This window comes from Abramis brama (assembly GCF_963993115.1).
Source record: "Abramis brama genome assembly, chromosome: 10".
Lineage (NCBI taxonomy): Eukaryota > Metazoa > Chordata > Actinopteri > Cypriniformes > Leuciscidae > Abramis > Abramis brama.
In genome coordinates this window covers 6341481-6367175 of record NC_139972.1, presented here as the reverse complement: position 1 = coordinate 6367175, position 25695 = coordinate 6341481, and the positions used below count along the sequence as shown (strand labels likewise).

The window sequence follows — 25695 nt, the reverse complement described above, 5'->3', positions numbered from 1 at the left end:
TCATCAGAAGCAGTTTCCATATGTTTCATTAATAGTTCATTTTAGTATTGTGTATTTACTGTTGTTTCTGTTTCCCCGAAATGACACTTCACATTATTTCACTTTGTATTATTTTGTACACTTTATTTTTGGTGACTCTACCAACATTTTTTATATTAACAAAAACTACACTGTAAAATATGACATGATCAATAAGTCAAACAACATGATTTTACATCAACTCATCAAAATAAGTTACTTTTGTATACTTTGTTATACAAGAATCAACTATTTTTCACGTCAGTTTATCAGTCAGGGGTGTGTTTCCCGTACAACGACGTAACTCGCTGCTTTACTACCATAGTACGATACATCATTGAAGAAATCAACTAGCTAGTCACGGCTGTTTCCTGAAACTGTTGCAAAGTGGTCGTTCAACCATGTTGGTTAATGATGTCACGCAGGTGTTGGAGTAATAACTACTTTAATGAATCAGTTTGGGATCGAATTAGTGCTAAAAGTTTTGCTATAAATTTCGGACACTGCATCTGAGGACTATTTCTCATTTTTCTCAGTTATTTTGCTTTATTCCCAGATTCAATCATATCATATGCTCATTATAACATACTAGCGCACGTTCGCACATGCGCACTCTTCAAAAACGGCACTTTGACAAACTAAAAGATGTAAATGACATTTGTATGTTTTCTAAATAAAATATATAGATTGAACTGAATGTCAGCTTGCTTATTTGACTCAAGATAAGGATTTATTAAAGGGATGGTTCAGAGTAAAATAATCCTAGGGTCCTTTGACCTCGAGCCAAACACCCCCAAGAGGCCTTTTTTCCCTTTGGTTAAAATGATTAAAGTTAGAGCTTATTTAGAGAAATCAGCCGGATGGTTTAGTGCAGGCACTAATGGATCCTGTGATGTATCTCGTAAATTACCCCACTAATAATGCCTATGGCACCAAACTTATACAGTAGTACCGATAACTGTACTCATAAAACAAGGCATTAGAAAGTTTGTAAGTTCATCAGGAGTTTAGTTAAATAACACTTTAATGCTACTGCTAACCCGCATGTCAATTGGGAAAAGCACATAAAAGTCTTGGCAGAAAGTGGTTAAAACGAACAGGAGTCTAAGACGACAGGAGGAAACTATGCTTACAAGGTTGAGAATAGGGCACACAAGATTAAATGCTGCCTAAAGAAGTTAATAGGAAAACACCAGACTGGATTATGCATTCATTGTGGAGAAGTGGGAAATGTAAAACATATAGGACTACTCTTGATGTGTAGAAAGTACTCTGAAAAGAGGAAAGAACTAGAGAGGGCAACGGAAAATGGAGTGAGTTTAAAAAACCTATAATTCTATAATTCTATAAATCTATAATTAAGGATGTTATGATCTTTATGAAAGAAACTCAGGATTTAGATTTTATTATTTGTAATTTTACTTTATTTTATTTATTTTTAGTTTAGTAACATATATAAAATGACATCCCAATGAGTTCACACCTCAATCCAGAAGATGGCGGTAATGCACTTTGTTTGCAAACTGCCAATGAAAAACACAGAAGAAGAAGAAGTTCCTCATGAGAGGTTTTGTTTTGCCCTGGTGAACATCTCTGAGCGTTTCTGCCTGTGTTTTTGTCTTCCCGTGGATTACTCTTGGACTGTTTATTCTCTTCGTGATTCTTTGCTGCCTGCCCTGGACTGTTTTCTATTGTGGACTGATTTATGTAAGTTTGCTGCCTGACCTTATGCCTGTTTTCGCATTACGAGTTGCTTTGTCTCTACTGTTGTGTTTGCTGGTGATTGACCCTGATTGTACGACCAAGATCACAATAAAGCTGCAATGGATCCTCACTTTGCTGAAGCCTCGTTACAATTAGTGAAGATTTGAGTTTATATTATGGAAGTCAAGTGCCATAAAACCGGAATAAGGTTATGTATGCGTTTTTCTGTCAACAGTTTGATGTATTTTTGCACTTTTATTAACGCGCGTTTAAAAAAAAAATCTCAACATATCATTTGTTGTTTGAGTCTGTGGAAATTTCTTTTAAATGTGTTTAGCTTTATTAGATGAATTGCAGTTTTTACTTCAGAGCGTCTGTTAACTGAATGAATTGAGAATATCCCCTGAAAATCCGATAACATCAGCAGTTTTCATTCAAGCAGCTGATTTCTGTGAATGAATGTAAAACTAAATGTGTTGCAGCAAAGGGTGAAGTCACTATATACATTAACGACGATTTGAGACAAATAAATGTACATTTAATGTAAAACTATGTAAATGGCGCTCTATGGCGCGGCAGGATTTTGAACACGGTCCTGAGCCGTTGCTGGGTGCCGCGGACAGACGGCGAAAGGCGCCGCCGGTGTGTGTACATTCATAGAGAATAATGTGTTCGAATTTAAAAGACGTGGCGCGGCGCGGCGCTGCGCGTCCGGTGTGCGACCGGGTAGTTGACAAATGGCCAAGAAAAAGTACTTTTTTTGGAAAACATAACTTTTTAAGAAAAAATACATATATTTATGGAGTATGAAAACTGCAGTTTCAGAAAATAGTAGTGGTCACTCAATTTGTCAATGACTTCACATATTTTTTTCACGTTTTCACTCAACAGTACTGTAAATGTGTCCTATGGTGTGACATTTAAAAAGTACTAAGAAATTATATTAAATAACATAAAAAAAATACTTGAGATAGAATTGTTCACATTATTAAAACATTATTTTCTTAAAGTGATATTTATTTTACATGAAAGTACTAATTAGAATCATTTTCACCATGGATAGATGAACCTGATAAACTTTTCCCTACGAATGTCAGTAAAACTTTTTCGCCACCCTTACAAAACTGTTTGAAATTGTACCTATTTAAGAGGAGATATTATTGTAACTCCCCTAATGCCAAACTTGACTCTTTTTTTAAAAGATATTTTAAAATAAGTATATTTTTCTGTTGTTTTGTGTTTGTCACACCATAGGACAAAACGTCACACTAAAGGACAAAGATAGTCATTGCATAAAAAGAGTCAGAATATATAGTGTTTATTGTAACAATAATAAAGGAGGACATTTGTTTTTTTGTTGAAACTTTATATATTCGTTTTAAAAGCTTCTTAAGGAGGTCTTGTCCTATGGTGTGACATCTGTGTCCTATGGTGTGACAGGCCAAAGTGTCACACCATAGGACATTTCCTGTGACTTTTTCTGTCACACCAAAGGACATTTGAGCTTTTGTGGCAGTTAATAACCATGCTAATACTAGCTGAACTGTTATTAGCAATTGGCATGATACATTTGCATAATATTACATAGTCCTGCTGTCAAAAATACAAATTTTAATAAAAAAATTAAATTTAGGAGTGTCACACTAAAGGACAAAAAAACTTAACAACTTCAGTGGTCTGAAAACATAGTTAAATATTTGAACAATTCTGAGAGAAATACTTGCCATGTGCACTTCTCATGGGCTTCATAGGGGTCTTCAGTCACATGACCTTGAATGGGGTCTTTCAACTAAATTTAGTTGTCCATGATATTGCCCAACTTAATGTCAGGTTATTGCATAACACCAAAGGACATTTTTTTCTGTGACAAACTTTATTGAATTCCTACACTTTTAGAAATGTATGTATAGGAAAAGTGATGGTCACTTAGTGAAATAGACACTTGCACAATTATGCCAGGAGTGTTCATTAAGATGTTTAAACATTATTTTCTTTATTTATAAAAGTTCATATTTATGAAATAATGTTGTCTACCGTCACACCGTAGGACGATTTTGAGATTTGGCTCAAAGTTGTAAAATAATAAAAAATAACTCAGGTATTTAAACAACAAATTCATGTAAAACAAGAAAATGTTTAACCATTTATAGTATTCTAAATGATGAAAATGTGAAATAAATTATTTTTTATCTTCTGTGACGGTGAAAAAGCCACGTCACGTCAACTACCCGACCCCCTTTTAGTCAATCTACGGCAGTATTTCCTCTCTCACTCAGTAGAAAATGTGGTTAACACCCAGTCATGGTTAAAAAAAAAAAAAAAACAAAAAAAAAAAACCAATTTACCGTGAAACCGGTATAATTTAGAAAAATACTGTGATGTGGATTTTTGGTCATACTGCCCAGCACTAAAACATGCCAGATTAGGGGTGTAACGGTTCACAAAATTCACGGTTCGGTTCAATACGATACACTTGTGTCACGGTTCGGTACGTTTTCGATACAGCAAAAAGAAAGAAATGCCAAATATTTTTTTTCCTTTAATTAAAACTAACATAATAAAGTATGATTACAGAGGATGAGAAATGTGAATGTTTCTCACTAGATATCGCAGCAATGTTCAGGGCCTGAATTTCATTTTGGAAAATGGGGGGGAAATCCCCCTTAGGTGATTCTTATGGGGGGGAATTTTTAATTTGAGGGGGTAGTTTAGACTCTTTTTTTTTTTTTAAATGACATTTATCTCGCCTAAATGTATGCTCACTCATTGCATTTTTACAACGGGGTAATTTTGTTCTTAATAATTTACACAACACAAGGAAGCTTGATTTCAATCTTTGAATTAAATTGAAAAAAGTAGCACAAATACAATAGAATAATGATACCAATAAAGAGAAATAAAGAGAAAAGTTTTTGCTTCGGTCTAACACTAATATTCAGAAATACTACAGAGACTGAATAAAGTAATCAAATGTAAAATAACACTGGGTAGTATTTTAGTCCTGACTAAATTAAATACATAGGCTATTAATCCTGATTCTTTCAAATGAAAGCTAGCCTATGTTTTGTTGTTTTGACAACCAAATTAATGACAGACACATATGGCTGCTGTCCCTTTATGAGCTAGTGCACGGATCCTGTTTTCATTATACGGTCACGTGCGATTTATGCTTATTTAAGACTAAACCGACTGTGTTTAGAGGATACTCACCAAGACCGAAAATTAACATAATTTTCGAATGTTTTTGACTGTTAAAGCGATATAATCCACGAAAAATTACTTTTGTTACCCGCAAGCTGTTTGTGAGGCGGCTTTACTCTATGTATGTGTGCAGAGAAAAAAAAACATCTCTCAGACATCGCGCAAGTACCGAATAGTTTAAAATCGCGTTTAAACTGGTAAAACTTAAGAAGACGTGCAAATGGTAAACTTTAGTTACTCATGATGCAATGCTGGCCCGATTATGCAAGTGACAATTCCGTCTATCCTGACTCCCGAAACGCGAGTGTGTATTATCGCCGCCTGCAGTGTGCTTAATGATTGCCTTGTGCAACCCATTTTGAGAGACGAGAGAGAGAAGACGCAGCACTGCTGAATCGCTCATGCTGTTTCTGAAATTGCGTCTCGCAGACAGTTTTAAAATGACTGATTTGATTTTATAATCTGTGTGGATTAATTTACCAATACAACCTACATGCTAAAGTGAATCAATGTTTGCGGGAATTTCCCGCATTATAAGTGGGAGGGCTGGGTATCGATTCAGATGTTACAATTCGATTCGATTTCGATTCGCAAGCTCTCAATTCGATTCGATTTCGATTCTCGATTCGATTTTTCGATTCTAAATTAGATTTCGATTCGACTCAATGAATATTTAATACAAATCCTATATTTATTAAAAAAAGAACATAAGTTTTCAAGTGTTTAATTAATAAAAATAAATTAAGAGCTACCAACCTGTATATTAAACTCTTTTTATTTTAGGTACAATTTGGTACAATTAAAACAGAACCCAACTCTATATTTCAAATGCATACAATGAATAGACAGGATTTTGATGCAAGATGAAAAAATGATGCTGAAAATTGGACAAGTCAGAACAGTCACATATCTTGATCAAACAGGTTAACAATCCTCACATAAACCCATATAAAAACATTTTATATTTTTTATCTGTGCCCTTTCTGTTTAACAGCTAGGCCATATACAGAAATTGAATAAAGTTAACAAACAGTCTGCACTGCATTAGTTATAAATTATATATAGACTAATCAAAGTTACAAAAGTTCTTTAGTCAAGAGCAGTGAGTGTTTTTGTCTGTTCCCTTTGTTCTTTGATTAACTTTAACGACAGAGATAATTAGTGGCTACTGTGTACTGTCCCTTTAAGACCAGCCGCTGCTCTCAGAGACGCGGATCTCACACGCGCCTCATTCTCTCACGAGTCACAACTCTTCACGTTTATCAGAGCCCGTCTACGGAGAGCCTGCCCACTCCCTATTAAGCTCTATTGTACCGAATTTTGGTTGTAGTTCCACCAGAGTTCCACTGGGGGCGATCGCCATGAGTGCAAAATGAATGGGAGTCTATGGGGCTAGACAGCTGAATTTGTCTCTTTCACCCGATTGCCGTTGAGAAATCTCAGATCTGATTGTAGATTTTGCAAGTTCAACATGGGTTATAGGTCGAAAGTTGAATGAACGAGTACTTATGTCTTTTTGATTTCTTACAGGCTGAGTTGTTGTTGCCCATAACACGCTAGCATTCTGCTAATGAACGCTGATTGGTCAGTGAAGGACTGATTACGACCAGAGATACAGCTTGATGGCATCGTGTCATCCGCAGCGGGACCAGAAACAAACAAAACAAAAACTCTTCTAGCACGTATTTACCTGTGTCAGCTGTGTTGTCGATGCCTCGAGTGAAAAGAAAGTGCAGAGCGCAAACGCACCAGAGTGAGTGAAGGATTGCCGTAAAGCAGTATCTCTGGTCGTACATGTGTATGACGTCATTGACACTTTAAAAGACTTTTTAAAGCAAATAAGTGACTCAAAAAAATCTAACACCCAGCAATGTGTAATTTATTTGCATCTCCTTTCGAATACAACATTCAGATTACTAGACAAAAAATTATATCCTGAGAAAAGTGGATTTTTATTGGTATAGCGCCATAGACCTCCATTCATTCTGCACTTGTCCTGTGAGCGCCCTCATATGGAATCAGAGAGGAACTGCAACCAGTTCAGAAGCCGGAAGTGTACTGAGAGTGAAACTTCTCGCCTAATTAGACATTCTCTGCGTTTATCATAAGACTGCTCTTATGTTATGAAAATACTCAACAAAAAGACATTTTGGCATAACTGTGTGCTATTGTTCGTTCAAGCGCGAAAGATAACTATATTCTGGGCTGTCTTGTGCGCACGCACTATATCATCGTAAGTTTTTCTGTGTCACAGTCACGACATTCACAGGCAGCGAGCTCTTTTTTGTCTTGTCGCGCATGAATGATTTAAAAGCATTTGCATGAATAAGAGCTAGTGTTACATGAATACATGTAACACTAGCCGAAGGATGACAAAAAATTAACAGATGCTGCATTAATTGCGTTAAAAGCCCAAATTTGTTTTTCATATAAAATTGCAGCATTTTGCGTCATATAGCCTAATTGCGTATAGGCTTGACATCACGATTGCGATATGATTAAATGTTCAGCACTGGTTGAGGTTATTTTATGATTTAGATAAAACTAACATAAAATCTCACAGCATTAGCTATAAAATGGAGTTTGCAAGCCTATGAACAGTGGGGGAAAACTAATATTTGGGTCATAGATAAATAAAGATGGGAAAAAATCGATTCTTGGCGTTTGAGAATCGATTTTGAATCGACCATATTTAAAAAAACCATTAATCGAAAAATCTATTTTTTTGCCCAGCCCTAAGTGGGAGACCTGCGGGAATGATTAAAATTATGCGCAATACCTGCAATCCCGCGCCGAAATTCAAGCCCTGAATATATTACTTCTGTGGAGAATTCAAATGATTTCTTTACTGGATCTCTTAGCGCTGTGTTGTAACAGTGTCGCTTGATCAAGATCAGCTCGCGCTGCTTTGGTCCAAACTGATAAATGGTCCGTCAACCACACAATAACGAGCAGTTTCGTTCCGCTTCCTTTACGTTTGCCATTTGATGTTGGGCAATGTTGTGGTCATGCCGCAACATGACCACAACATTGGTGCTCAACTCTTATGAGCGCGCTTGCCACGCGCGACCCGCCTACATTTGAAATAACGAAATTTTGGTCGGCAGGAAAAATGGTCCAACGGTTCGGTTTGAAAATGCGTACCAAACACCGAACCGAAAGCCTCGTACCGAACGGTTCAATACGAATACGTGTACCGTTACACCCCTAGTCGTAATGATGAAGCTGAAGCCGGGATCGTTCGCCAGCTGTGAAACGGTACGTAATGCGCAAGTTTATGATCGAATCAGAGAAAAAAACGCACAAGCGTGGAAATCGCAGCTCATAAGCAAACTTAAGGTGCTGCTGAGACATTACAAGTCACATCGATGTCACGTGTCTTTACGGGATTTTTACGGGTTGTGTGTGAACGCACTCTCTGATTCCGGAAAATCACTGGCAGTATGAATGAACCAAAATCCATCGAACCCGGGTCAAATCCCGGGTCACTTTATCCGTGTATTTTCCGGAATCTCTTGTGTGAAAGGGGCTACATTAGTGTAGACGGCATCCTTCTCATGAAATGATCATGAATCACGGATCAACTACGATACCTATACTTGACATCGCACATCCTGCGTTGTGACTGTTGTGAATGCGCACATCGCGATATCGAGGCTAAAATGATACGTCGTGCAGCCCTACTGTCCTCTGTCAATAAACTGCAGATGTGGTTCATTTGTGTTGCTGGGTGAAATCTGCTTTATATTTACAAGACATTTTTGTCAAAATTCACTGGTGTGTAATTTGATTTGTATAAGACAAAAGACAAAACAAGCCTATTATCCAAATAACCAGATTCTCTTGTATAAAGGGGCTATATGTAGTTTTTCTACTAAAATGAATCCTTTTTTTATTGCCTGTGTGTGAAGGGGTTGTAATCTCACATTAAAATGATCCACTTGGCGGGTTTTGCTATTACCTCTGAAAGCAAGTATTCCTATTTCTATGTGAAGGCTCCGGGTCGGATTTACCGCGAAATCCAGTGACGTGCCCTGCATGCGCGCTCCCGAGCCTCATCTACTGACTTTATACTCGACAGTGACGACACTGCAACATATGACATGGACTTATGACTTATGCAACTTATGACATGTCTGCTAACACTAAGAAACGACCTGGTCCCAGCACAACACAGACTCCAACACAAACTCCACATATTGTTAAAAAACAAAAAATAAAGTTTTATCTGCTGAAGCTCGTCAGGCCAAACGTGATTCGGATCGACTTTGGACGAAAACACTGATCAACATCGGCAGGGCTTTTGAATCATGGAGAAACCTCCGCTTTGTTTTGGGTATAAAAACAGACCCGGAGTTGGCTTTCATCCTATTGGACAGGTAAGCTAACATTAATAGCCTATTATTGTAACGTTGCAGTGGGAGTTTACCTGAGTTTCCAGCATGTTGTGTGATGCTTTCTCCCGGTGTGTTGCGTCTCAGTCTGGCCACTGAAAACTACATATAGCCCCTTTAATTCTATTTACCTTTTACACAAAACATAATTTTCAATGTTAAATATAATGATGTCTGATTCTATATGAAAAAATGTAATTAGTTAAAATGCTTAATAGGCTATATTATTTGATGCCAATCATAAGAGCTGTGAAATCAAATAATCTAGGAATATAAATGCACTTATATCATAATCTTGTACAGCAGTTGTCGTTCACATTTTGACTATTAACAAGAGGATGACAAAACTAACCTTTGGTACATCAAAAATATAATATTTGATAAGCAGATCTCACTTGTTTTCTGTTATTAAATCAGGGTTCACTTGAAAATTCACATTTATCCTCCTTGAGCTCATTCTAACAACTTAATGTTTTAATATGTTTCAGACCAGATGGAGGTGAAAGAGCAAAGACAAGAACTGAAGTTAAAGGTGATGATGCTGTAGTTTGTTTCAGCCTGTTGACACCAATAAAATGAGCTTAATGTGCCAATTTACAGAAGATCTCAGACATCACCATAATGAATGAGCTGAAAACAGGGAACTTTTGGAGACAGAGGTTTTTCAGCAGCAGTTTAACGTGATGACTCTGTACTTTTTAAATGCAGATTGGATAAAAACACAGTGATCACAGTTCACACCTGCAGTGAAGCCCCTCCCACAACAATTCACCAATAAATACTGGGAATATTCCCATCATCCTACAAGAGAAGGACAAACTCCAGGAGTAGCAGCTGAAATCTGTGTGACTGTTAAAGATGGAGTTTATTAAAGAGGAGATTGAAGACATGAATGATCCAGAACCATCCAGAATAAAACATGAAGTTACTGAGGAACAAATAGGTTGGTGTCCATTCTTGATTCTTCATCGTTGACTGCTTTGGTATATGTGCATTAATAAGCAGTATATGGATGATAAATTAGAATAATACATCCAAATGATCATAACCTTGTATATAGCAGTTGTCAATAGGGCTGTCACGGTAAAGGATTTTCCCTTGCGGTAATTTTGAGTAGCTCAATAGCGTGGTATGCGGTATTATCGCCATTTTTTTTTTTTTATATATATTTATTTGTTGCTATATAAATAAGTGTTACGATGTGGTCAGCATGCACAAAAACACAAGTACATTTTCAGTAACCAATGTAAACGAAACTAAACCGTGTCTCCGCGCATTGAAAGACTGTCACTCAGTTACATTTTTACGGCAACGGACTGTCTTTGAGTGAGTCATTAAACCGTTCAAAAACGCTGATTCATTAAAAGATAGTAATCAGGCAAGGTGTTAATTATTTTTAACTTTGAGCTCCACTTTTCAAGGCTCAGCTGACCAGCAATGCGTCGCATGGGTAACACAGAAGCTGATGCTTCACTTAAAGGGGGGGTGAAATGCTCATTTGCTCAGGAACATCATAACTTTACAATTCAGAGAACAAAAGCCAAAAAGACACACAGTCAGTCAGAAAGGAAACCTTAACAAACACATGATAATTCACACTGGAGAGAAACCGTTTACATGCACTCAGTTTGGAAAGAGTTTCACACGGAAAGAAACCCTTAAAATACACATGAGAATTCACACTGGAGAGAAACCGTTTACATGTACTCAGTGTGGAAAGAGTTTTTCTCATGCATCAGGTCTCAAGTATCATCTGCACATTCACTCTGGAGAAAAACCATTTAACTGTGATCAGTGTGGTAAAGATTTTATTTCATCATCAAATCTAAAAGATCACCTGAAAGTTCATTCAGATGAGAAGCCTTATGTGTGTTCTCTCTGTGGAAAGAGTTTTTCAAGGCTGTACAGTTTTAAACAGCACCAGAAAACACATGATGAAGTGAGAGAACATGTGTGTTGTGTCTGTGGGAAGAGCTTTACTAAAGTGGCCATTCTGAAATAGCACCAAATAATTCATACTGGAGAAAAACCTTACAAGTGCTCATATTGTGAGGCCCTCATTTATCAAAAGTGCGTACACCAAATTTCCAGCGTACACCCAAAACCACGGTGACTTTGAGATTTATCAATATGGACATTGGCGTACGGCACGCTCAAATCCTACGCCAGCTCAGGAGGTGGTGTACGCACGTTTTGAGTGCGGGAATGCGCAGAAAAACAATTCCTAACACTACAAAACGCACTGACAAACTAAAAGATATGATGTATTATGACCCACTGTAAAAAAAACAACATAGTAGGCTAATTATAAACTTCAGTGTTTATTTTTGTGCAACATGGACTTCAATGTTTAATTTGTGTGACTTTACCAAAGCATTTGAATTGTAGGCATATGTATTCCTTCAGTTGCGAGCCTGTGCGCTTTACCTGACGTTTCAAGCCTTGTTTATACTTTCGCCTGGCTCCGCAGACTGCGCGCGCACCTCCCCAAACGGACGAGGCGTTTATACTCGACGCGCTTGCCGTTGTAGTATTCTTTGAAACGATGGTTAGGCCAGGGTTAGGCCCGGCAGGTGTGCACGGACTGGGTTTAGTAATGAAAGGCTTTCAATGACCAAAAAAAAAATTCAGACTGACAAAATAAAGACATTCTTCTTCTTTTAAATAATAATAATACAAATAATAATAATAACGACATTCTTCTTCTAAATAACAATAAGCGTCATTAATAATAAAAATCTAGAAATCAATTTTGTTTCTTTCCACTTCCCTGGTTTCGCTTTCTCTTTCTCAAAGAAGTTTCTCTTCTTTGCCGTCTTCCGTGTGTCCATGGCGTAAAATGAGGGCGTGGGGGGAGCGGAGATAGGGGCGTGTTATTCTAATGACGATCGTTTTCAGCCGCGGCATTTATCAAGGGCAGGTATTGCGTACACCTGGATTTCAAAGGTACGCACATCTTCATAAATCAGGCGATGAGAGGAGTATAAGCATAATCTTACGCCAATATATACGCCCGTTTCTACGCAAGAATGATAAATGAGGGCCATTGTGACAAGAGTTTCACTCGGTTTGAATCTCTGAAATCACATGAGCGAGTTCACAATGGAGAGAAGCCGTACGACTGCACTCAGTGTGAGAAGAGTTTCAAACAGAAATCAGACCTTAAGATACACATGAGAATTCACACTGGAGAGAAACCGTATACATGCACTCAGTGTGGAAAGAGTTTTTCTCGGCTGTTCTGTTTAAAACTGCACCAGAAAATACACAATGAAGTGAAAGATCATGTGTGTTGTGACTGTGGGAAGAGCTTCACTAGAGTTGACCATCTGAAAAGTCATCAAAGAATTCATACTGGAGAAAAACCTTACAAGTGCTCATATTGTGACAAGAGTTTCACTCATTCTGGATCTCTGAAAGAACACGAGCAAGTTCACACTGGAGAGAAGCCGTACCACTGTACTCAGTGTGGGAAGAGTTTCACCCAATCAAGTAATCTAGGGACTCTATTCTATATTAAAAAGCATTGTTCTGTGTTATAGTGAGCAAATGTTTTGTTAGATTCACAGGTAACACGTTACAATAACAAGGCATGAATAATCATGTACTAATTCCTGAATTAATGGTTACTTCAACATGAACTCATGGTTAGTGAAGATATGAACCACTGAAGAGCGATCCTTAACAATGACAGGAGTCATAATGATAATGATTTCTATGTTTGATTAGGAGAATCAGTGAAATTAATGACAAACTAATCATGTGCCTTTCAGTAATGTTTATGATGAAGCTGCTGATGTCAATAGTTTAAATTATGACTAATAAATTGTTTAAATGTATTTCAATAAATTGTTTAAATGTATTTCAAAGTCAAAATATATATATTTTTTATTCTTATGGAGCCTGATTGATTTAGTTTACCCGTAAACTTTAATTAATGCATTAACAATATCTGTCTAACATGTACTAACATGTTTAAGGCTGCTGTTATTCATGCATGAAGCATTATGACTCCTGTCGTAATTAAGGATCAGTCTTCATTGGTTCATGATTAGTTCATATCTTCACTAATCATAAGTTAATGTTGAAGTAACTATCAATAACTATTAATGCAGGTATTAGTACATGATTATTCATGCCCTGCTATTGTAAAGTGTTACCTTCACATTAAGTAAATGTGTGGTTAACTAATAAACTAGTGTTGCTCGGAATGCTACAAGAATTGTGTTATATGTTGGAGAACAAGAAAATTATTGAAAATGATTTTGATTGAACGCTTAAAGAAGTACCAAAATTAAAAGAGACTAGAAAGAAATGTAGAACAACAACAATCAGTTATTATATGTTAATATATGAAACAATTCCCTGAATTTGATCAGTTTTTTTCTACTTTTGTTTGTTTAGTTACATAAAGCCTGTTATTACATAAACAGGTGTATGTACAATAATGTACATCTGTACAATAACTGTACAATAACAACAAATAAAATTACCATTTCACTGACAATGTGTGATTTTGTGAGTAAAAGGTTTCTACAGATCCATTAATTAAAATAAATGAGATTCATATAAAGCAAACGTATTGTGAAGTAAACTTTAGTTCTGTGACGTTAGTTTTGGGCAAGTAACTTTCTGACTTGTCATTTAGCTGTCAGTGTAAGGCACTTCTTTGTCTCTAGTAAAACAACAACAAAAATGTTCTGTGGCCTGTTGCACAAAGCCAGTTTCATTTGCTAAAAGGTAAAGTTCAAGATTAGTTTGAACAAACTGGCTTTCCCTTTCATGGTCACTACGAGTTACATCAGTGACGACAAATGGGGTTTCGCTTACAAAAAGCCTCTCACCTCCGAGTATACAAAACGAGCCAATGGCAAGAAAATGCCATGGGTCTGCGGAATTTGCATAGCGTAAGTCCTCCCCATGTTGTGGGTATATAAGGAAGTACACTGGCAACATGCAGATAAGTTTTTGCTTCGGAGCCAAGAGTACTCTTCACTCCTACAAGCCATTCTGAATCATCTTCACTCTACGAGACGAGTGGCTCTTCAGTGTGTTGGTGTGACAGCACGTTCCAGCGAGATAGCATTGCCTGCTGCTGATCTGTGCAGTGATCTGCCGACAGTGTGTATGTTTCTCCCTAGGCGCTTCAGCACTCTGCTGAGCTTTTCTTAGTCTCTAAAAGAGCTGCACGCGGCACGTCTTTTTCAAAATGGCTCACTCGTGTATTTACTGGACGTGTATTTACAGGGTGATGGAAAGATGAGCTTTCCTCGGGCCACGCCCCCCTCCACATCGCAAACCGTGGGGCTTCTGTGTGTGCCTCCCTCCACCCTCCCCCCGAGCGCTGTAGGCTTGATGATTGGTTTCCTGGGCACGTGTTGCTCTACAGCACTCGCCCCGAGTGCCTTTCTCCCGGACGTGCATCAGAACGCGACTTGCTCGGCGGTGTGGTTGAGGACTGTGCCCAACAGTCTTCGACCCTCCCCTGAAGCGGACTGAGGCCTTCTGCACCAACGGTCATCCGTCCGTGCGGTCTCCTTAGTCTGCTTCCTGCCTAGGCCGCATCCCTGCGGCTCCTCTCCTCGAGTCTTCACCGCCCCCGGGCAGGAGGGGGATGCAGGAGGGTGGCACTGCCCGTCTCTCTGCCCCTTAGCCGGCCAAACGCCAGGCTAAGCAGCACTCTCGAGATGGGCAGCTTGGAGTTAGGGCTCAGTTCTTCTCAGGAGTTAGTAGCAGGGCCACTCCTTCCCCCGATGGAGGGCCGGGGGAGAATCTATTTTTTCAAGAACTGATGCTCCTTCCTCCGAGCCCCAAGAGGCTGTGGATGACAGTGCGCGCTGCTCACGAGCCTGGTCCTTCCCTGGCATCCTCTGGCAGGACGCGGCTAATGACTGTGCCCCCACACCGGGCCACTATGCCACCTACGTCCGGCTGGTCATTCTGCTGCACCACTGAGGGTACGTCTGTGGTTCGCATGACCCTGCTGGCACAGTTCTTGGGAGCCTGGCTAGAGCTCCCAACCTGTTCCGCTGGGTCTCCCGAACCATCAGGCTCGGCTATGCGATTCAGTTCGCACAGTCTCCTCCCCGCTTCAGGGGAGGCCGCTTCACTATGGTCGGTGACAATGCCCCTATCATGAGAGCGGAGGTTGTCACCCTACTGGCGAAGGCTGCAATCGAGACCGGTCCGGGCCTTACAGCCCCTACTTCATTGTCCCGAAGAAATTTGGTGGGTTATGACCAATCCTGGACCTCCGCATCCTGAACCGCTCCCTTCACAGGCTGACGTTCAGGATGCCTTGGCCAAACGCATTTTCTATGTGTGCGGCCACAGGATTGGTTTGCAGCAATTGACCTGAAGGACGCCTACTTCCATGTCTCCATTCTTCCTCGACTCAGACCATTCCTACGGTTTGCTTTCGAGGGGCAGGCATACCAGTACGCAGTTCTCCCATTCGGGCTAGCCCTGTCTCCTCGCATCTCGACGACTGGCTGATCCTAGCTCACTCTCGAGACCAGGTTTGCGAACACAGGGATCTAGTGCTCCAGCACCTAGCTGGTCTGGGCCTTCGGGTCAACTGGGAGAAGAGCAAACTTTGCCCCATGCAGAGGATCTCTTTTCTCGGTATAAAAATCAACTCTGTCGCCATGTGCGTGCAGTTTAAGAGCGAGCACGCGCAGTCACTGCTGACTTGCCTACGTCAATTCGAGGCCAAGAGTGCGGTTCCACTGAAACTATTTCAGAGGCTCCTGGGGCATATGGCATCCGCAGCCGCAGCAACGCCGCTCGGATTGCGGCCGCTTCAGCACTGGCTTCGCGATCGGGTCCCGAGGTGGTCATGGCAACACGGCATGCACTGAGTCCCAGTGACTCCAGCCTTCCATCAGACCTTCACCCCGTGGTCGAACCTCAGTTTTTTAGGGCACGCTCGGCACGGATGCACTGGCACACAGCTGGCCGTGGGACCTCCGCAAGTATGCGTTTCCCCCAGTGAGCCTTCTTGCACAGACCCTGTGCAAGATCAGGGAGGACGAGGAGCAGGTCATTTTGGTTGCCCCTTATTGGCACAACTGGACCTGGTTCTCCGAACTAGTACTCCTCGCGACAGCACCTCCATGGCCAATTCCTCTGAGGAAGGACCTCCTTTCTCAGAGATGGGGCACCCTTTGCACCCTCGTCCCATCCAGGAGCCACACGTGGAGGTTCCAAAGATCGGGACGAGGGTGCCAAGGGTGCCCCGTCTCTGAGAAAGGAGGTCCTTCCTCAGAGAAATTGGCCATGGAGGTGCTGTCACGAGGAGTACTAGTTCGTAGAACCAGGTCCAGTTGTGCCAATAATGGGCAACCAAAATGACCTGCTCCTCAGCAGGTTGAGTACCCTACCACCAGCGGTGGTGGCTACCATCACTTCCGCTAGAGCATCGTCCACGAGACATGCCTATGCGTTGAAGTGGAACCTCTTCGTCAACTGGTGTTCTTCCCGTCGTAAAGACCTCACAAAATGCCCGATCAGTGTTGTGCTTTCCTTTCTACAAGAAGGGTTGGAGCGAAGGCTCTCTCCCTCCACTCTTAAAGTGTATGTTGCCGCCATTGCCGCACATCACGATGCAGTTGAAGGTAAGTCTCTGGGAAAGCATGACCTGATCATCAGATTCCTGAGAGGAGCAAAAATGTCAAAATCGGTACCAAAAGTTGTTCACGTGACGATGTGTCGCAGTCCTCTCTGGCAGTGGTTTTGTATGAGGTAACAGAGCAGAATTTAAGTTATTAATTCAAATCCATGAAAATGTTAATCCGTCTTCGGTTCGGTTCGCTCTGAGGGCTGCGCGGCAGTGCGCGCTTCATTTCAAATGTGAATGTGCATGACGCAATCTGTGACGAAGCAGGTGAGGCGAGAGCCAATGAGCGTTTGATATTACTGCCGTAACCATAGTAACCTGTTGTAACGCTTCTTGAGGGCGCAATTTTTGAATTTGAATTCATAACAAGCGCGGGGTTTGACGTTTACGGTCAAGATGACGATTACTGGATAAAGGGCTGAGTTTGGATCTTTTTCTTGCAAATAATATATGGATTCTGAAGGTTTGGATTACATCAAGCTAATAAAATTGGTGTATTTTGTGAATCGATGTTGTGTTGTAAGGTTAGTATATTATGGTTCTATATAGGAACCATAAATAAATTATTGTGATTATACTCGTCTGTCTGTTGTTTTTCTTTATAATTGTTGCCTAGGTAGTTTTAAGAAATGGTTATGGTTAGGTTTAGGGGTAGGATTTGTGGCTCAAACTATCTTTTAATGCCATATTGTTCATAAAAATGGTAAGAGAAGACTCATGGTATTAACCCCAGTGACGGGTAGGTTTAGGGACAGAGTTGGGGTAGGTCATATTTATATATACAGTAATGTAACGTTAAGTCAACGGCGTTGATAAACACGCTGAAAAGCGATTATGCATGTTGATAGCACACCAAAAATGGAAATTGAATTGGCGTGTCATACATACGCCATTTCATGAGATCAGTCTGGACAAGAAAGTGTTTTCATCTTCTGTATATCTGATTCAAATCACAGTCTGCTAATTCAGTGGTAAGAATTTAATTGTTGGTTTTATTTATATTGTTGTCCATTTATCGAACTTCCATGCCTCTTATATAGTAATTATATATTACTACAGTGAGGAAAATAAGTATTTGAACACCCTGCTATTTTGCAAGTTCTCCCACTTGGAAATCATGGAGGGGTCTGAAATTGTCATCGTAGGTGCATGTCCACTGTGAGAGACATAATCTAAAAAAAAAAAATCCCGAAATCACAATATATGATTTTTTAACTATTTATTTGTACGATACAGCTGCAAATAAGTATTTGAACACCTGTCTATCAGCTAGAATTCTGACCCTCAAAGACCTGTTAGTCTGCCTTTAAAATGTCCACCTCCACTCCATTTATTATCCTAAATTAGATGCACCTGTTTGAGGTCGTTAGCTGCATAAAGACACCTGTCCACCCCATACAATCAGTAAGAATCCAACTACTAACATGGCCAAGACCAAAGAGCTGTCCAAAGACACTAGAGACAAAATTGTACACCTCCACAAGGCTGGAAAGGGCTACGGGGAAATTGCCAAGCAGCTTGGTGAAAAAAGGTCCACTGTTGGAGCAATCATTAGAAAATGGAAGAAGCTAAACATGACTGTCAATCTCCCTCGGACTGGGGCTCCATACAAGATCTCACCTCGTGGGGTCTCGATGATCCTAAGAAAGGTGAGAAATCAGCCCAGAACTACACGGGAGGAGCTGGTCAATGACCTGAAAAGAGCTGGGACCACCATTTCCAAGGTTACTGTTGGTAATACACTAAGACGTCATGGTTTGAAATCATGCATGGCACGGAAGGTTCCCCTGCTTAAACCAGCACGTCAAGGCCCGTCTTAAGTTTGCCAATGACCATTTGGATGATCCAGAGGAGTCATGGGAGAAAGTCATGTGGTCAGATTAGACCAAAATAGAACTTTTTGGTCATAATTCCACTAAACGTGTTTGGAGGAAGAAGAATGATGAGTACCATCCCAAGAACACCATCCCTACTGTGAAGCATGGGGGTGGTAGCATCATGCTTTGGGGGTGTTTTTCTGCACATGGGACAGGGCGACTGCACTGTATTAAGGAGAGGATGACCGGGGCCATGTATTGTGAGATTTTGGGGAACAACCTCCTTCCCTCAGTTAGAGCATTGAAGATGGGTCGAGGCTGGGTCTTCCAACATGACAATGACCCGAAGCACACAGCCAGGATAACCAAGGAGTGGCTCTGTAAGAAGCATATCAAGGTTCTGGCGTGGCCTAGCCAGTCTCCAGACCTAAACCCAATAGAGAATCTTTGGAGGGAGCTCAAACTCCGTGTTTCTCAGCGACAGCCCAGAAACCTGACTGATCTAGAGAAGATCTGTGTGGAGGAGTGGGCCAAAATCCCTCCTGCAGTGTGTGCAAACCTGGTGAAAAACTACAGGAAACGTTTGACCTCTGTAATTGCAAACAAAGGCTATTGTACCAAATATTAACACTGATTTTCTCAGGTGTTCAAATACTTATTTGCAGCTGTATCATACAAATAAATAGTTAACAAAATCATACATTGTGATTTCTGGATTTTTTTTATTTATTATGTCTCTCACAGTGGACATGCACCTACGATGACAATTTCAGATCTCTCCATGATTTCTAAGTGGGAGAACTTGCAAAATAGCAGGGTGTTCAAATACTTATTTTCCTCACTGTATATACCAATTTACTAATGCTCAGACACACTCTTTTTTAAAAAATTTATACTCTAAAATCTCTGTGAGTTATTGAGTGGCGCGACACAATGAATCGAAATGATTGAAATGAGTAATCAATTATTTTAATAATCGATTTTAATCGATTTGTTGTTGCAGCCCTACTATAAAAATAGATTTGTTTTACTTTAGCCTAAGTTGTTACAATGAGTTCAAGGAGGATAAATGTGAATATTGAAGTGAACCCTGATTTAATAATGTTTTCAAATGTTTATTTCAGACTAGATGGAGGGAAAAGTCAAAGACAAGAACTGAAGTTAACCCCCTGAGGTCGGCGGTATCGCCGGCGATACCAGCTCGCTTTTTTTTTATCAGTGTAAAAGAAACTCATAAATACTCTGTTGACTTTGATTTTCCATAGGAGTTTCATACATCAATCGATTCTGTTAAATGTGTATTATTTTTCTGTATACTCACAATAAAAGCAAAGTGTTGTGCTTTTCGCCAAATTAAGAAAAATAATCACGGAGCGAGTTCTGCCTTCTCTCTGTCCGTGTAGTCCATTCTGAAACGCGTCCGAAAATGAATCATAACTCAGCGAATACTTCTCACACAGGCACGTGATATATGTCTTTATGAAGCTTGAAATCTCTTCTTTTAAATGAAGTAATTAATAAAAAAAACAAATGTTTTCAACTCATGTAATCCGTTTGAAAGCAAGGAGAGGTACCGTTTTTTCCTTCTGCCTAATTATCTCTATAATGAACTGAGGCCGCCCCGCCCCCGGCGCTATTGACATGGTAAATAGTTTAGGTGATCTATGCTTCGCACCCGCCCCCCGATCAATGCCTTGAAAACACGAAGTTTCATCAGATCAGATTCACTGATAGTTCATCGCGTTTAGAGAGGATGGCGCGTTTCTCCGGTAAAGACGCCGTTCAGATGATCCTGGACAGCGAGGAATAACTCACCTTGGCTTTTCCTCAGAGGAAGATTGTAACTCAGACGAACGGCAGCATGTTCAAGAGCGAATTGATCACGCCGAGTAAACAACGAGTTTTCACGTGAGTAAATACGTGAACTCAAGTGGTCTAGTGGTAGAACATTTGCCTAGCGTGTCAGAGGTTCTGAGTTCAAATCCGCACTCATATAGTTTTTTTTTTTTTTGTCAAATCAGATTATGTTTATCAGTGGTTGTATATCAGGCAGAGACATGCTTGTGTGTATTTTATTTTGTAATTTCACTGGAACGAAAAGAGAGTCTCCACAACGGATTGAAGCGCGCGTCCGAGTGAAGACTGCGCGAGCCTAAAACAAACACAGTATCCGCGTCTGACTCGCGGGAATCCACGGCGCAAACCTGTGAGGGGCTGTGTTTTCTCGAGCCCCATATCAGCTCGAGAAAACACAAGTTTATTCAGATCATTACTTGTTTACACCGTCTCGCAGCGCTGTGAGGAATAATAATAATAATGGAAAATGTCCCTCAAAAGGTAGATGTAAACAAACTATTAAAAGGTAAATATAATTTTTTTTTCTTTAAATAATTTTTATTGTGTTTTATTAGTAACAAATTTGGGGAGAGGATAAATATTCCAAAACTGAAAATACAGTATGAGAATTTACTGCACAATTACTAGACATGTTTACCTTGGATATTATACAATTTACAAGCACAATTTGTGGAAAAAAAAATGTATATAAAAAATATAAATAAAATTTATTTTTGTGTATAAATATATACACATATATATGTGTGTGTGTATGCACATATATATATATTTGTATAAGCAACGTATTAAACTGCAAATTAGCATTTATATTCCTTATAATAAAAATGAAAGACCTATGTTACAGACATATGAAAGACAACATTTCGTTGATTAGTTTTGGATAGATTATACATTTTTACTGTAAAATATCTGCCACCTCAAATAAGCTTTTATTTGCCAATTTTTTTGTCAAAAATAATCAAATAATCAATCAAATCCTTAACTTTGAAATATGTATGATAAAATGTATACTTTAGTTTGTACAAAGAAAGATTACACTTGAATTGTTGTTTATTTAAATATTTACAAGGTAGATGTAAACAAACTATTAAAAGGTAAATATAAGCCTTTTCTTTAAATAATTTTTATTGTGTTTTATTAGTGACAAATTTGGGGAGAGGATAAATATTCCAAAACTGAAAATACAGTATGAGAATTAACTGCACAATTACATGTTTTCCTTGGATATTATAGGCCAAATTGCAAGCACAATATGTGGAAAAATAAAAAAGAATTGAGATGCTTCCAACTGTTGCTCTTGCATTCTTGTGGCTCAGTGACTCACCTGAATGAATGGCTCATTAAGTATGCGGTCCTCAGGTGTGAACCACTAAATATGCATGATCGTCAACGCCCACTCGAATATTGCCTTTCCAAACAGAAAGTGCTTTGCAAAATTCAAATCAATGTATTGTGTTATGTGAATGATAAGGCAGGGTGATTTTCACATAATTTTGAAGAAAAAACACTAGGCGATGACATCCATTAGACAAAAGTCTTATTGGCACATATTTAGTGTGTGTTTTGTGGTCTTATTTCAGAAACTTTAGTTTTTAGTTTTTTCAATAACCATGCATAAACATTATTCTCTCAAAAATGCAGACATGTACATTCTTGTTGCTCACATGTTATGGTAGCCCTGTTTGTGCTAAATAGTGTGTAATTTTTTTTTTGCCATTACTATGTTTATAAGCAACTGAAAAAAGCACAAATGTCAGGGCATGTCAGAACATCTCAAGGACCCCAAAAACACCTCAGACCCCAGAGGGTTAAAGGTGATGATGCTGTAGTTTGTTTCAGCCTGTTGACACCAATAAAATGAGCTTAATGTGCCAATTTATAGAAGATCTCATACATCACCATAATGAATGAGCTGAAAACAGGGAACTTTTGGAGACAAAGAGGCTTTTCAGCAGCAGTTTAACATGATGGCTCTGTACTTTTAAAATGCAGATTGGATAAAAACACAGTGATCACAGTTCACACCTGCAGTGAAGCCCCTCCCACAACAATTCACCAATAAATACTGGGAATATTCCCATCATCCTACAAGAGAAGGACAAACTCCAGGAGTAGCAGCTGAAATCTGTGTGACTGTTAAAGATGGAGTTTATTAAAGAGGAGATTGAAGACATGAATGATCCAGAACCATCCAGAATAAAACATGAAGATACTGAGGAACAAATAGGTTGGTGTCCATTCTTGATTCTTCATTGTTGACTGCTTTGGTAGATGTGAATTAATAAGCAGTATATGGATGATAAATGATGGAGAAATGCATCTGAATGATCATAACCTTGTATATAGCAGTTGTCAAACATATTTTTACTATATTACAGTAAATGACAGAACAAAAAGTGAAAGATCTGATCTCTGTTGTTTTCTGCTATTAAATCAGGGTTCACTTGAACTGATTCTAACTGTATTTCTGTGTATTTTAGACCAGGTGAGAGTGAAAGAGCAAAGACAAGAACTGGATGAAGTGAAGGAGGAACATCATAACTTTACAATTCAAAGAACAAAAGCCAAAAAGATGCACACCTGCACTCAGTGTGAAAAGAGTTTTTCACAGAAAGGAAACCTTAAGACACACATGAGAATTCACTCTGGAGAGAAACCGTATACATGCACTCAGTGTGGAAAGAGTTTTTCTCATTCATCATCTCTCAGAGATCATCTGCTCCGTCACTCTGGAGAAAAACCATTTAACTGTGATCAGTGTGGTAAAGATTTTATTGAATCATCAAAACTAAAATATCACCTGAAAGTTCATTCAGATGAGAGGCCTTATGTGTGTTCTCACTGTGGAAAGGGTTTTTCAAGGCCAGGCAGTTTTAAACAGCACCAGAAAACACACAATGAAGTGAGAGATTATATGTGCTTTGACTGTGGGAAGAGCTATACTACATCTGCCATTCTGAAACAGCACCAACGAATTCATACTGAAGAAAAACCTTACAAGTGCTCATATTGTGACAAGAGTTTCACTCGGTTTGAATCTCTGAAATCACACGATCGAGTTCATACTGGAGAGAAGCCGTACGACTGTACTCAGTGTGAGAAGAGTTTTTCTCATTCATCAACTCTCAGAGTTCATCTGCTCCGTCACTCTGGAGAAAAACCATTTAACTGTGATCAGTGTGGTAAAGATTTTATTTTATCATCAGATCTAAAAAAACACCTGAAAGTTCATTCAGACGAAAAGCCTTATGTGTGTTCTCTCTGTGGAAAGAGTTTTTCAAGGCTGAGCAGTTTAAATCTGCACCAGAAAACACATGATGAAGTGAGAGATCATATGTGTTGTGACTGTGGGAAGAGCTTTACTTCATCTGCCAATCTGAAACGGCACCAACGAATTCATACTGGAGAAAAACCTTACAAGTGCTCATATTGTGACAAGAGTTTCACTCGGTTTGATTCTCTGAAATTACACGATCGAGTTCATACTGGAGTGTCACAGCGAGCAAATGTTTTGTTAGATTCACATTAAGTAAATGTTTAGTTAGTTAACTAATAAACTAGTGTTCCTGTAAAATGCCACAAGATTTGTGTTTTATACGTTAGAGAACTGTAATGAATATTGGAGAACAATTATGAATTTTTCTGATAAAGCTTCTTCTGAAAACTCCCCAGAAATTGAATATATTAAAGAATGGTTGAATGCATTGATTGTAACAGATGAGGATGAAACGGAAAAAGAAATGTTAATGTCATGGGCAATGTTGAGATTTTTATGGATGATCTTATAGTTGAACACCTCCAATGCAAAAAGAGCTCGCAAGACGGAGAAGGAGAGAAAGGCGCTGCCGAAGGTCTTCCACTAATGCTGGGTACACACCCAAAGATTTTTTACATATTATAAGATTTTCAAAATGTGATAGACCACAAACATGAGGACAAAAAAATCCTAGATTTAAGCGTTTTGCTCCTATAGTGTGTGGTGTGCCATGATTTGACAAAGTCAGCACACCACACACGAACAGATTTTCAACCAGAGTCTCGACTGTGAACACAGGAAATCTCGCAAAATCTTGCAAGACCTCAGAATAAGCATGGCGGACGATATGCAGGAAGAAATTGCAATGATAGTGTTTGGAATGATTTTCACAGAAAATTCACAGGAAAAAAAACATTGTACTCAGCATTATATAGAACCTTTTATACAGAAAGATATTCATTCTTTATTGTCTTTATTTATTCTTTATTGGATTTATTGCCTCTTTAGAAAGAGTTATTTAATCCCAGAACCTCGCTAAACCCTTAACACTCAGCTTCCTGCACACACACACACACACATCAGGATTTCTAATCGAATATTTACGATTCGCGATCGGGGCGGCTCCGACGTTCTTCCGAGCAGGTTCAGACACTGACACACCTCACACCAAGGGAAAATCTGATAAGATAATCTGTAGAACCATCAAGATAATCGGGACATAGCTAGGATTGTAGGAAGGGGGAAATCGGTCCAAAATCAGACCGATTATCTTTTGGTGTGTACCCAGCATAAGGCTCATCCCCCTCGAGATGATTAATTCATTGTGCCCAGCAGTTGATAAATATTATCAGACAAGTCGAATGATTAAATAAGAAGATAAACATTTCAAACAGTTTTATGGTTCAAAATTAAATAAAATGTTCAAATGAGGATGTGTTGAATTTGCAGAGCTCAAATTACTTAAAGCCTAGTTTGAGCTTGGCCGGCAAACTTAAAGGGGTGGTTGAATATGATTTCACTTTTTTAACTTTTGTTAGTGTGTAATGTTGCTGTTTGAGCATAAACAACTCCTGCAAAGTTACAACGCTCAAAGTTCAATACAAAGAGAGATATTTGCTTTTAAAGAAATCAGTTTCTAAGGACTACAGCAAACGTCTGGTAGGGACTACACAACATTCCTTCAGGGTTGGTGACATTACTAACCCCAACATTTACATAAACCCCTCCTCTGGTAACACCTACTAAAGGGGGCTAAGCCTATTTATAATATTGCTTTGGAGAAGAGTTGTTGTGGTAGTAGAGTGTCGTTGCCACCATGCCGTCGAAATG

The 25695-nt window shown here is 39.3% G+C and overlaps 1 protein-coding gene across 2 annotated transcripts; it reads left to right on the top strand.

Annotated features, from left to right (window-relative positions):
- Positions 1 to 1556: 1556 nt before the first annotated feature.
- LOC311090770 (uncharacterized protein) lies at positions 1557 to 25233 on the top strand. Of its 2 annotated transcripts, XM_084126283.1 has the most exons (6): positions 1557 to 1725; positions 9806 to 9849; positions 10026 to 10260; positions 19877 to 19926; positions 22602 to 22836; positions 23090 to 25233. In XM_084126283.1, exons 5-6 carry the CDS (start codon positions 22752 to 22754, stop codon positions 24136 to 24138), a joined length of 1134 nt encoding a protein of 377 aa, XP_083982409.1. In that variant the 5' UTR covers positions 1557 to 1725; positions 9806 to 9849; positions 10026 to 10260; positions 19877 to 19926; positions 22602 to 22751; the 3' UTR covers positions 24139 to 25233. The 2 variants fall into 2 exon arrangements, with proteins under 2 accessions (XP_083982409.1, XP_083982410.1); XM_084126284.1 differs by lacking the exon at positions 19877 to 19926.
- The last annotated feature ends 462 nt before the right edge of the window (positions 25234 to 25695 follow it).

Coding starts and splice junctions, on each gene's coding strand:
- LOC311090770 (XM_084126284.1), top strand. CDS start 22,752: ATGGAGTTTATTAAAGAGGAGATTGAAGACATGAATGATCCAGAACCA. Junction 22,837..23,089: donor AGATACTGAGGAACAAATAG/GTTGGTGTCCAT, acceptor TGTGTATTTTAG/ACCAGGTGAGAGTGAAAGAG.